This window comes from Crocodylus siamensis, chromosome 3, assembly GCF_052110815.1.
Source record: "Crocodylus siamensis isolate JL-2025a chromosome 3, ASM5211081v1, whole genome shotgun sequence".
Lineage (NCBI taxonomy): Eukaryota > Metazoa > Chordata > Crocodylia > Crocodylidae > Crocodylus > Crocodylus siamensis.
This window is the reverse complement of record NC_143397.1, coordinates 100,284,545-100,298,219: the sequence shown is the minus strand read 5'-3', so window position 1 is coordinate 100,298,219 and position 13,675 is coordinate 100,284,545. Positions and strand designations below refer to the sequence as shown.

The following is a 13,675-nucleotide window of genomic DNA, read 5'->3' as shown; positions in this document are numbered from 1 at the left end:
CATGCTGGCCCTTTGAGTCACTAAGCTCGGGTGCCTCTTTGACCTTGGCCTTGCCCCCTCTCCCTTCCCCCAGCACATCCCAAATCCTGCGACAGCATAAGTCCTCCTTAAAACAGATGGAGAGTTTTAGTTGTCCTCCCTTTTTTCTTTTATAAACAACTGTCAGGACTGGGAGGAAGAGAAATCATAAGAAGGGGTGTGCTTTGTCTTGCCAAGCTTGCACCATCTTTGGTTTGAGCTAATAGTTTGTGTGCCAGGCTAAGCAACAATTATTTAACCAAACATTAATTCTGATTTGTCAGCAGAGGCCTTTAAAAATGCAGTGTCAGACAAAAGCGAGTAATTACAGAGAAGAGCAAATTGCTGAACCATTTAAAAATATATTAAAGAAGCATAATTACCAGACAGACAGACAGCTGCCATTTTGGAAATCCAGTCCTGTAGGGCAGGACTGTTGCTCAGCTCACCAGTTGCATACTAAGGAAATCAGAGACTTCCTAGGCTGCTGGAAGCTAAGTTCTATCATGTCAAATGCCCCCTTTGGCTGTGTAACACAGAAAAGAACAAAGCTTAACAAGCACTCATCTGAATACTGCAGGCACTTTACAAGACTTAGTAGGTTTGACATAATGTTTCCCTAAGTGTGGCTTAGATGGAGGCAATCCTGCCTTGAGCAGGAAGTTGGAGTAGATGACCTCCTGAGGTCCCTTCCAGCTCTACTCTTCAATGAGTCTAAGTGAGTAATCCTGTTGAAATGGAGCCATCTAGGGGTATATGCAAAAGTCCTGCAATGTGTTACAACAAATAATAGGAAAGGTGGTGTTTCTATGGATAGCACCCATGGGAGCCTTGGGTGCTATCCGTACAAGAAACACAAGGAGGAGGAAGGACACCTTGGAACCATGAGTTATCATCTCATTTATCCAAGGAAACGAATGTGCAGACTACACTTTCTCTGTCACTTAGTGTGTTGTTCTTCAGCACAGCTCCTCCTCTTCATACTTTTCAAGTCAGAGTAGTTTGCCTTGGCCAAGGTCAAATCCAGTACACCTCACTGCATCTTAGGGGAAAGAGACAGGGGAAGATATTCTTTCTCTAGCTGTTTATTTCTAAAGAAGTTGCCACTGCAGTGGATTGATGAAAGGATGAGCACAGCAGGAAGACTTCAACAGTTTGAACACCCAAGAGCGTGGTTGGCCAAGAGGAAGGTGGCCAAGCTGAGAATAGTGCCAGACCATTTTAGGTCCCCTGCTGTGGGATGTACCTGTTCTCACTGGGTTTTGGGGGCGGGGGGGGTTGGTTTGCTTCCAAAGTTCAATATGTTTGTTCCTTGTACTAATGTTGGTCTTTTCCCTTTCTGCCAGTACACCTGTAAATTACTGTCTAGCAAGGTTACTTCTGAGGTACTTTTCAACTGCTTATTTTTGCTTTCTCTTGCATGGTGGTACCAGGTGCATGTGGCTGCAGTTTGCATTTCCATGCTGAGTGTCAGTGCTGTCTCACATCAGAAATGCGGTGAGGGCATGTATGTTGGAGGCATATTCCCTCTGATTCATCACGTACACCTTTTTGTTTTGCTAGTGCTGGAAATCTAATTACAATTTTCAGAGGTGAGAAGATTGTAATTAGAGAGATGGGACCAATCAAAGTCTAGGATCAGAACCTTCTTCAGTTCTGATGTACATGTGACCCTCTCAGCTGAGCCCTTCTCTGTCAGGGGTAAAACAAAAACCCTTGGTGCATTCATCTCTAGACTTTGAGGAATTGTGGGCCCAGCTTGAAGTGCTGTAACTCCTCTGCATCTACAGTGACAGCGTGTTCAGTAATATCAACATATGAATTCTGAACAAAGTATCCTCTTGGACAGCTTTGTTTCAACTCGTGGATTCAGATCACAAATGTATCAGTTTGGTGGCCTCATCACTGTGCCTATATTGAGTAGTTTATCTACATAACAATATGGTGACCACAGACACCACGTGATTAAGTACCATTGGTAATCCATGCAAAGGAAAGACCCAGAGCTGCAGATGCAGGGGTGCTTTAAGTCGAACATGAAGTGTTTGAGAAGAACCTATGGGAAGGAAAAGCATACAGAGCCTGTATCCCTTGAAACATTGGCTTTGCACACACTGTTGTTCCTTCATTTTTAAGAGCAGAAGCTGCAATCAATTAAATATTTTGCAATACTAAAATATTACCGTTTGTTATGTAGCATGTGTCCCAGGAATGCCAGACAAGATTTTCTATGTGTGCATGTTCTTCTGTTTGTATCCTCTGAGCCTCAGAAGGGAAACAAATAGGCACTTGTGTCTAAGAAATATTCTGCCATCTAGGAATACATTCTGGTGATTGGCACACACATCTCTCTACTCTACAAATCTCTGTAACAAATCTTGAGCCCACCCAACCCTCCCACACACATGCACACTCTCCCAAAAATGGGTATCCACAAAAAATCCCTTGAGATCAAAGGGGAAAAAAAGTTTTATCCAACTTCAAGGGCTTTATTAATTAGATAGCTTCCTGTGTGGTTTACTGTAAGAGACTCACTTATAGCCATTATTTGGGTAGTTGCTTTGTGCAAATGTTTTTCAGTGTCTGAATTTCTACTGACCTGGTCCTACACACATTCCCTGGCCCTTTTCCTCCTTTGGACAGTCATCTGTTACTGGCCAGTGTGGTATCAGGGGATATAGTGCCCTATAAAAGGCATGAGCTGAGAAAATAGATTTTAGGTTCCTAATTCATGCAGTGCATCTGGAAATGGGTAAGTGACTCCCATATAAAATACGTATACATAATAACAGCATATAATATAATCATGTGTGATACAATAGCTATTCCCCTTCTTGCCAAATCTACTATCACTGCAAGTGGGAAAGAAGTGGGAGACTTAAGTTGTCTAACAATTTTCATGTTCTATACAGCTTAAAAGCTTTCAACTCTGATCTTTGTCATTAAGCATCTGCCCTAGGAAATGACCTTTCTTTCAGCCCTGGTGCTTTTTTGTTATGGATTCTCACCTTGGTGTGGAAGTCCTTAGCAACACAGCTCTTATCAGGGTCAACAGGAGTCTCAATTATACTGTTAGACTGTGACTATTCCCCAGACTGGCATGGCATATCTTCTTCCAGACTGGACTGTACAATAAAACTATGCCACACCTTTTTCTTGTTCCAGTTCTTAGAGAAACTGCTAACACCTGCATGCATAGATAACGCATGCTTGTGCCAGTTGTTGTCCTTAGAAACTTCTGGTTTTATCTTTGATAACGATATAATTTTACCCATTCATATTGAGAGTATTTCAAATACACCATAAGGAATGCTCTAGTAATGGTGTTTAGTTTCAGAGGCAACTGAAAAGTTTTAATGGTGGCCAGCATAAATTTGCCAATCACAAAACTGAAAGTGAGAAGACAGGCTGTCACCACTGTTGACCCCAAATATATTCTAACACACTGAAAGGCACCGAATACGCATTCTTCTCTAAGGCTATAAACAGGCATTGTATTTATACCTAGAGAAAGCCTTTTGTACCAGGATCCTACAAACAGTCGCACTTATTGTCCTGCTTCCAGTACTTGTGAGCTACATGGGATAAAATGTTCTAACAGCTCCTTCCACCTCTTCTATCAACTCCCCTTCTCCCCAGGCACATATACCTCTGTGTGCATCTGTAAATTAATTGTGGCTCATCTACTGTATTTACTGAATCCAAGATGACTTTTTGAATTTAAGATGACCCCCCCAATAATTAGATTCTATAGGTGGAAAATTTATAAATTTGCTATAATTTTCCATGTCCAGAATCTAACTATTAGAGGATCATCTTAAATTTGTCCCCTCGACTCCTTTCCCTTGCTCCCTTCTGTCTGTTCCAATCACCACTTGCACCCCCTGCCACCTGTTGTCCCCACCCCAGTGCCTGTGTGGCCTACCGCCAGCCTCTCTGCCACCTGCATCCTCCCTCTTCACTTTGCCCCCCTCCCATGAGGCATCTGCCCTCCCAGCACCTTCGCCCACCCTGGCACATGTCCCCTCCCCCCCCCCCCCCCATGATGTCTGTCCTTCCCCCTTCCCCCTACCACTTATCCTCCAGTGCAGTTCTGGCCCCACTCTAGCCCCGGGCACAGAGCATATGGTTACTCTGGCCCCAGCCCAACCATGCTGCAGCAGCTGTGGCAGTGTCAGCTCTGGCCCCAACCCCAGTCCTGGCCCTGGAGCCATAGCTGCCACCACCACCACTGCTGTTGCGTGGCTGTGCTGGGACCAGAGCAACCATGTGCTCTGGAGCTGGAGCAGGAGCTGTGGTGGGAGGAGGTGGGGTGGTGAGGGGGAGACAGCAAGGGCCAGGATGAGGGAGAGGCAGATGTAGCAGGAGGCCAGATGGGGGAAAGATGGTGGGGGACAGAGACAACAGGGGAACTGGCACAGGTAGCGGGGAAGGCAAAGCTGGAGCCACAGCTGCAGGCTCTCCTCCCCTGCCCCCTTTTTACTTGAATCGAAGACCATTCCATGCTGAAAGGGGAAAAAAATCTCCATCTTGGATATGAGTAAATATAATAACTTACTTGTAGCTCATTCCAGAGACAAGCCTACCATGCTAGGTGCTCTCTCTCGTCACCTACTGACGAAATAACCACAATGTAGCTTGGAAGGGCTCTTTCGGAAGGGCCTCTTGTTTCAATTCTGCCATTCCTGTTTTGATCCAAATTAAAACCTGGGGCAATCAGAACCACCTTGATTAAGAGAGCTGTGTACAGTCTAAGGGTTTCAACCATCAATGGGCCTCCAACAACATGTGCATATTCTGTAGAAGCAGGATTTAGCAGTAAGTGCGACTGGTAAATAAAAGGCCTTCATATTGCGGAATAGAAAGCACTGTTTGCTGTGTACAGTTGTGTGATTGTCTGGCCAAAAGCCAAGAACTAAACTTCCTGTTTTGGGGCAGCCATAGCCAACTTTTCAAAAGTAGGCATTGTCTTCTGTGCATTTTTCTGACAGTTTTGGGTACATTTCACTTATGCAGAAGTTTCACGTGCACATAGATAGCTGTGTGTACCATTACTAAAACTGACCATTTCAGACCTCAGTAAGACTCCACTTATTAATTTTAATGATTAATGAGTTAATGAGTAATGATCTTGTTTGCATATGTTTGTGTGCTTCTAATTATTTAACTAAAAAGAAAGGCCATGCTTTAAAAATCAAGCCCAACATATCTAAATACAAGCATTAGGATTTAAAAATAGACAAACAAGTGGTGAGTACCATCACAGTAGGCTGTTCACTCCTCTTGTTTGCAATATTTAGGAGGCTCCCAGTATTTAGTGTTGGACCATTCCAGAAAATGTGGTAAAGCAGGACCTGTATATGCTGCTGGTGGGGGGGAAGAGGGGCAGGCCTTAAAATTATTTTATGACACCTTCCATACCTGTGGAAGTGCTCTTCCTTGTTGAGTCTTGGTTCTTATGCATATTTGAAAGGCTGCAGGATAATCAATCTTCTCATCAACTGCAACTCAATTTAGATGCAGAGGGTATTTTTACATGTGCTTCTGATGCAGCGCCAGGCGCTTTTAATTAGCAAGCTGCACTAACGAAAAGCACACACGTCATGTATCAGCAGTGCCTCCATGCTGAGAAAATAGCGGCGATACTCTTTGAACTAAAACACATCAAACGTATTTTATTTCCAACCACACTGCCACCACTTTCACAGTGTGGAGGCACACTACGCCACTGATGCATGTAACGCGCGAGGCTGCCAGAGTGCATCAATTTACGTGCTCCAGCAAGTCTGCTCCGACATGCTGGATTTCCGGTGTGTCGAAGGAAGCTCCCCACATGTGTATAAGTAACCAGAGGGTTAGACCCTCATCCACCTATTTAGCACCTAAATGGACTTAGACATCAAAGTGCAATTCTGTTCCACTTTGCTGAAGTCCCTAAAAATTTGTTAATCGTTCTACTTTTGTAACATAATGCTGTCTTACTCTTAACACTGAATCACAAAAAAGCATCAAGGAGGAAAGGAGGACCCACCCATCTTATGCATTAATGTTTTTTTAGGGACTTAAACAGGGTAGAATAGAATTGCACTTAGGTGCCTAAGTCCATGTTGATGCCTAATAGGTGGAATAGAATCTGGCCGTGGGTGAAAATTTGGCCCCGTTGACATTCATGGAAATTTTTCCACTAACTTCAGTTGGAGCAAGAATTCTCACTCCTGTTTCTCTCTCTGCTTGTGTGTGTCTTTGCATTATCTGTGTTTTAATTCTGTCCTGTCCATGTCAGTACCATCCAAAGAACATGAAGAATCTACACAGCAATATTCTGTGCTACTGACTGAAATGAACTAGGGATACATGAGGCTTGGCAGTTTCACTCACCAAAATGTGCTTTGGGGTGACTGTCCTTTTTTACTGAAGCATGCCCCTACAAGCTTTTATCAGCTGTTGGTGCTATTGTTATTGTTGTCTTTCCAGTAGATTTCTCCCTCTGCCTGTCACTATGGAACAGGTAAATAAATCTTGAGCTTAACCATTCTGTCATATTTTATTCTGACAAGTGATATATTAAAGGGGGCATAATGACATGAAACAACCTTCTGTAACTCCTTACAATATCTCTTGAGCTGAAACTCTGTCATCTATCTAGCAAGAGACATAAAGGACAATTTTTTTATAAAATCAATTACAAGTATTTTTTGTATACTTTTCTGTCCTTCCGATGTTGTTCCACTCTGAATTCTTTTATTTTGACTTGCAATTAAATTGCTTTTTCCAAATAAAATATTTTTGCATCATCTTGCTATTTTCGTTGGCATGATCTTTCCACTCCTCTCCAGAGCTGTTATGCACTTAAGCCTGAGAGAATCATTCACTCTATAATCTCTGGTAAGGCCATGTGCCAATTTTAGGAGTCATTCCAAAAAAGTGATAAAATCCAGAGAGCAGTAATAGCAAATTGTTCCTACTAAGGTTTTTCAGTGCAGACATTTTATGTGTAATTATATACCTAAGTCCATTGGTCACTTTGAAGCTCCCAGCCAGAATGTAAAGATGAAGCTAATTCTGCTCTCAGGTATACCTTGTCTCCTGCAGGGCTCCATGGGTATGCCTGAGAGTAGAGGGCCAAGTTTCATTACCCTAACCTGCACTGAATAGCACTCTACTTCATGAATAGTCCTGACCTGTTCAGGATACCTGAGCGCATATGAAGGTCATCACCTGAAGGGCATATATCAGGATATGCTGCATAAAGAATGCGGTTCCTGCTGGTTAGCTCCAGTCCTTGACCTTTGCTGTTTGTTCTCAGTGGGAATCTTATGTTCTACTACTAAGGACGCAAGCTGGCATTTAAGGGTTCTTTGAAAGCCATGAGCCAGATTCTGACAACCTTACCTAAATAGATTAGCTCCATTTATTTCAGTGTATTGCTGTGCATGTACCCAAATCCCAGGGGTTATCTGTGCAGCTATTTATGGAATAGGTTGCACATTCTGAGCAAAGTCCATAAAAATAAACCCTGTTTAGATTCACTATATTTGACCAAGGACTAGTCTTGAGCCCGTTTTGCTGTCTATTTGACACAAGTTTCTAGGAAAATTGAGCTGTTCCTAATGCAGGCCAGTGGCTTCTTAAATGATGAGCTTAATACTATGGGATAAGTACTCTGTCTGCATGCAGCTGTCTGCATAGATCGGGCGCTTCAGTGGGGCTTTTTTGCACTTATATCTGAAGCGGATGCAATCGGCTATTAGATAAAAGCACCAAAAAAGCCCCACTAAAGCATCCAATCTATACAGATATCGGGCAAGCCATGTCCAACTAATGCACTGCCTCTTGTGGGTAAATTTAAAGTAAAACACTGCTTTTTTCTCTTTTCTTTTTTTTTTTTAAATGTCTGCAAGCAGCCTCCATGATTCCAGCTAGACAGCATTAATCCCACTGGTTTATGTCTGATGAACTATCCTCTTCAGTAAATTAAAAGGCCTCTTCTTTAAAGACTTTGAACAAGGCAGTTAGTTAAAAGGCACTTCACTTATGAAAATCTAATCAAATATTTAACAATAAAATGGTCGTCAGTAAATCATTTGTGTTTACATCAAACAGTTCCATGGTCCTTGGTTCTTATAGCATTTCTGTGATTTATGCTACTCTTAATTCTTGATGTCATGTCATTTTCATTTGGGGTATTCTCTCATAGTAAAATAGCATAGGCCTGGATCCAGAAGTCCATTTTCAGGCAAAGCTGCCCCAATATAAACAGGCCACATGGTGAATAACAATAAGCCACTGGTTCTCAATATTTGTAGACTCAAGGCATCCCTTGGAAAAAGCCAGATGTTATTTTTGACTTGTTTCTAGACTACAAATTCCACATACAATGAAAATGAGTCCTTCATAACCATTCTGCCTCTCCCTGCTGCCCCTTGGTTAAATTTGGATGTGGAAGATGTAGCATCGTCACTCAGGCCTGCAGATTTAGACCTAAGTTAATGCTGCTGTATATACTGGTTTGATTGTGTAACCCTTACTTTTACCCCAGCATCTGCTTAATTACAGGAGTAGCTCAACAGTGCCTGCCTCTGTGCATAAGGGTTCCATAGTCCAGCTTTGTGTGTATGTGCAAGTTTCTGCAAAGGAAATGGAAGAACAACAGGGAGCATCAGAGAAGGGCAAATAAACAAAATGGTATTTTTGTTTCCTTTCCAGGTCCTTGAGGCTACCAGGGTGAATCGCAGGAAGAGTGCCCTAGCACTTCGTTGGGAAGCTGGAATATATGCCAACCGAGAAGAAAATGAATAATCCCTGTGCAACATGAAGGTGGATTGGGATGGAGAAACCAAAAAAAAAAAATCAATTAAATCAACTAAAAAGCAGCAGAATTTTAATTCAATATTTATTAAAGATAGGACAGATTCAGTAATGCTCCTGGAAACAGGAATGATCCATTTCCAGGCACCCTGAACAAACAGGCAAACCCACTCACCAAATACAACACCCCAGAAAGGGCAAACCATTTCGAAGGATGCTAGGAGTGGAACCTTCCAAGGAAGAATGAGGATGTCATCACCATTGACAGAGGCCCATTGCAATAGGTCAGCATGGAGATGAAACGAGTGGGCAAAACTCAGAGCAGGGCAGACACACATGCTTCGTTCTAACTGAATTCCCTGCTCTGCTTTGCAACACTCAGAGAGTTTGGCCTCTACAAACCTGCCACAAGAGGGTGCCTCATGGTAGCATCATCTACCTGTCATCCATCTTCCTGCAGACTTATCTGCATTCTTCATCACCTCCCCCCCCCCCTTGCTGCATTAAAGACATTGACATTACTTTGGTGTACTTTAGACAGCCATAAGATACAAAGAATCTTTTTTTTCCTCTTATTTTTGTGGTTTGAAGGTTTCTTTTCCTTTTCTCTTAATTTATCATTTAAAAGAAAAAAAAAAAGGATGCTGTTATTGCAAAGGTACAATCCATATTTTTGCAATCTGCATACTTAATAAACTATCCCTTTCTGTTGCAAACACAATCTGTCATAGTTTAGAAGAGAGCTAAAGGTCAAAACAAAGCCAAATAGATTACCTTAGCTGTAGGACCCTGTGTGCTTGCAATAGTAACTGCTCTTCAGTTTCTCAGAGCATATTTACATAACAGTTTCTAAATGTAATGTTTTTAGTGGGTGACATTGATTTTGTGAGAAGGGGGCAGGGCCATATGTGCAAAATCTTATTAAATTAACCAGTTAACTTGAGGCAGAAATATAAGGAGGAATGCACACACACACAAAATGACATTTACTTTTTACCAAGGCAATAACTGAGTCAAGCCAGTCTCTAGCACACAAAGAGGTTTGAAACAAAGAGCAAAAATAGTTGTCTTTAACTATATTTATACAATATGGAAGGCCTAGGAGTTAATGTAGAATGCTGTGGGAACGATTTACATTTCCAGGAAACAAAAAGGTGAAGAAGGTAATAGGGAGTGAGGGGGAGAGAGGGAGGGAGCGCACACAAGAAATGAAAAATAAAGGATTATTTTTGCTGTTCAACCAGTGTTTTCAGAGCTAAAGGCAAAATATAGAACCTTTAGTTAATGCGTAGGCTTGGAATTGGTGACAAAGGATTGTTGTGTGTCTGGTTGTGTGCGTGCACATGTGCGTGCGTGTGTGTGTGAGGCTGAACTACTAGAATGATCAAAAAAAGTGGGTGTACAGATTATTTTCTCCAAAGCTGTTTGCCAGCTATAGGGGTGAGTGAGAATTTCTTTTTTATGAAAAGGGATATAAAAAGGCACTGAGTTGATGCAGTATTTGTAATATTAAAATTTGACCCAACATAGTATTTGCATGAGTCACAATTGCAAAGTATTGAGCAGTTTTGTAATCTGACATTTAGAAAAGAAATGTGGTATTTATTCTTGTGCTTTGTATTCATATGTAGTCTAGAGGCTGCAAGGTTTACCCTTTCTTTTCATGCAAAGCAATACAATAAGAGTATTTTACTATGGGAACCATAATTTCTGGACTAGAAATTACCAAGTTTATGGGACAAAAAATCTTCCCAAGTTCTCTATATATAGATGTATCATTTTTATAAACGTAAAATGATTGTTTTGATTGCTTTTTAAATCAGCCAAGAAGCTGCCACTCCCCAAACCCCCCTGTTCTGCTTTTCCTACTGTTCTGTGACGCACTATTGTGTTATTTTCTGGGACAGTAAGCTCACCTAGCCTGAGTTTACATACTGTGAACATTTCTCTGGTGCTTTTCTTAGATGAACACAAAGCTTGCAACCAAATGATAATGTTTAATATTTCCTTCCAGCATATGGTTTTGTGCACACTAAGTATATTTCACATTTTCCTTTTATGCTATCAAAGGGATAGTAGCAACAGTGACAATAAGCATCAATTAAACTCGTCCTATGAATTGTTTCCCTAAGTGCTATTTGAACAAAAGGAAACCCTTTTGAAATGGGTGTTAACTGTGAGCAGGACTAAGCAATTGTCATGTATCTTTTTTTTTTAACTGAGTAAAAGTTGTGCTCCTTTGTATGCAAGAGTATATGCATACTCAAATAGAGTTACCATTTGGACATGAAGATCTATAGTAGATTCTGATCCACAGCTATATGGGTGTGTTAGTATTATCAAGAGGCTATAGGAAGAGTAATGCCACAAGCTCTATAGTCTGTTGCCCAACTGATGGTAAGGCATTGCCCTTCATAACAGTCCTCAGACTCGCATGCTAGTAACAATAGGAGTTTGAGAGAACTCAGGGTTCAAAAAGAACAGAGATGAGCCTTGGACACTGGTCAGGGTTTTCTTAGCAGTGACCTATAGAATCAAGCCATATATCCAAAATGGCTTATTTACTTATCGAGAGATTGTCTTACATCACAGGATGTATATCTAAACTTCTCTGAGCAGTGGTTGAATCTCAGCTTTTGCTCCCTCTTAAATGAATGTGCTTCTTCTCTCAAAGTAGTTAGTTATCCAGGGCTGAGGGAGTTATCAGTAGTTCTTGGCTCCCTAAATTACCTTGTAAGAAACTTGCATTTCTTGATTTCCTGAGGATGTTTTCTATAATAAATAATTAAACGAAGCACTGGAAGTCACTTTTTCATTACATTACTTGCCACTTGATGCCTCCTCCTTTGCCTGTTCCTCTGCCCTCCGTAGCAAAAATTAAAGTCAATTTCCTATGAAGAAAACTTGTTTTTGACATCTGGGAGTCCTTTGTATTCGGGGTGCTGCTTCTTTGCACTTGTGCAATAAAAATGTTTGCATGTGTCAGTTCAGTACAGCTGAATTCTCAAGTAACCAAGGTTTTCTCTTCCAGAAATTATGGATACATAATCTTTTGTTGTCAGCAGCACATGGCTCAGTGCTATGATAACTTAAATGCTATGCAGTTTACTTGCCTCTTCGTTATTTCATTTGCATGCTACCAAGCTTTGATGTCTATAACTATATGCCAGCATACATATTTATCTATGTATAAACTATATCAAATGCAACAATGGAACACTACTGCAAAGTTAACTTTGTCTACATGAAAAGAAATTATAAAATCCTTCCCTGCGGCAAAGACTGTTTTACTGAAACGTCTATCTTGAAAAATAGTTAAGCATTAGAGTTTGTGATTTGGGTTGTGGGTTACAATGCAGGTTTCTGGAATTATTTTTCTTTCAAAAAGCTGCCAGTTTTGGCTTTATCTTGCTCCTTATCCAGATTATATGAAGGAAGAGACAATAATGTTGATTTATTTAGCAACCAGAAGGTGGCACTTTCAATATGATTTGTCAACCAATTATACAGTACCTGGCTTTCTGTATATGTTAACCACTTCAATGTTGTTATCCTGCTTCTGTTTTATAGTGACTGTGAGGCATACAATGCAAGTATACAATTATTTTCTCATTAAAACAGAAACCTGTGCTGTGTTTCTATAAAAAGAGGGGGGAGTGTTCCTCAAAGTCCTTGCAGAGCCTTTGAGTAGGATTGGAAATGACTACCCCAGATTGACTTGGGTAGTAAGATTAGAGCTGGGTATCAGCAGGAAGATAGAAGTGCTCTCACAGTATCACCATAACGAATAAACTAAAGTTCGATGCTGAATCATATCCCAAATATCATCCTTGGTGTTTCCTTCCCATGTTTACTTGCCATAGCCTGATTCCCATCTAGGCAAGAGGAAAGTCTGACATTTCTTGAATCAGTTACAAATAGTAAGAGACCTATGAAAGTGTCTTCTTGATTAACCTGTCATTCTGTGACTGTTAATTACTGTGTAGCCTGGGAACTTCAGTCTCAGAAGGACATCATGGCAGGTGAAACACTAGGCATGTAACTTGTTAACCTAATGGTAAATTGGACCCAAAATAAACTGTAGCTCTCCTACTGGCAGAAATATTCAAGTTTCTTATGTAGAGCTTAACCATACCTATAGGCACCCAGCCACCTAGAGAGCCTGTTTCTTAGGGGTAAACACCAAGGGCATCTTTACACGTGCTCCAGAGGTGCGGGGGTGAGGGGTGCTTTAATTAGGGCAGCTCTGAGAGCCACTCTAAAGCTCCCACAGCATCTTATGTATCAGCAATCCCATGCTTCAAAATGGTGGTGGGGGCACTTGAACTAAAGCTTGTTCAACAGGCTTTATTTAAAGCACTCCTGCCACCATTTTGAAGTGTGGGGATGCTGATATACGAAATGTGGAGGCTGCTGGAGCACACTAATTAGCATGCTTCAGTAGACTCAGTTAAGTCTACTCCAACGTGCTCTAATTACAGCGTAATGGAGCAGCATCCCTGCATGCCTACAGGCACCCCACATTTAAGGCTGTGAGCCAGATTCTTTGCTGCTGTAAACCACATAGCACCTTGATTTCACTGGAGCTTTCTCAATTTATATCAGCCAAGGATCTGGCCAAATGCGTTTAGAAAAAGTACTGGATTACACGTTTAGTGACAAACCTTATCCAGCTCCCAGTGAAGTAAGGAGAAAGGTCCCAATGACAGCAGTTGAAGTTGGACAAGGACCAAATGTGGCCACTTGATTTTAAGTACTTCTTAATAGGTGGTGCTGCTGACATCTTTCCAATATATTCTGCTCTTTTCACTTGTATACACAGTGTCCAAAATTCCTACAGATTTCCTGC

The 13,675-nt window shown here is 41.3% G+C and overlaps 1 protein-coding gene across 11 annotated transcripts in view; it reads left to right on the top strand.

Moving 5' to 3' along the window:
* The window catches only part of PALM2AKAP2 (PALM2 and AKAP2 fusion), a 472,880-nt gene extending 460,774 nt beyond the window's left edge, over nucleotides 1–12,106 (top strand). For all 11 annotated transcript variants that reach the window (XM_090038872.1, XM_090038871.1, XM_090038869.1 and 8 more), the window contains one exon: nucleotides 8,725–12,106. In XM_090038872.1, the coding sequence (XP_089894998.1) occupies nucleotides 8,725–8,732 (8 nt within the window). In that variant the 3' untranslated portion in view covers nucleotides 8,733–12,106. The remainder of the gene's footprint in view (nucleotides 1–8,724) is intronic.
* Nucleotides 12,107–13,675: the final 1,569 nt, after the last annotated feature.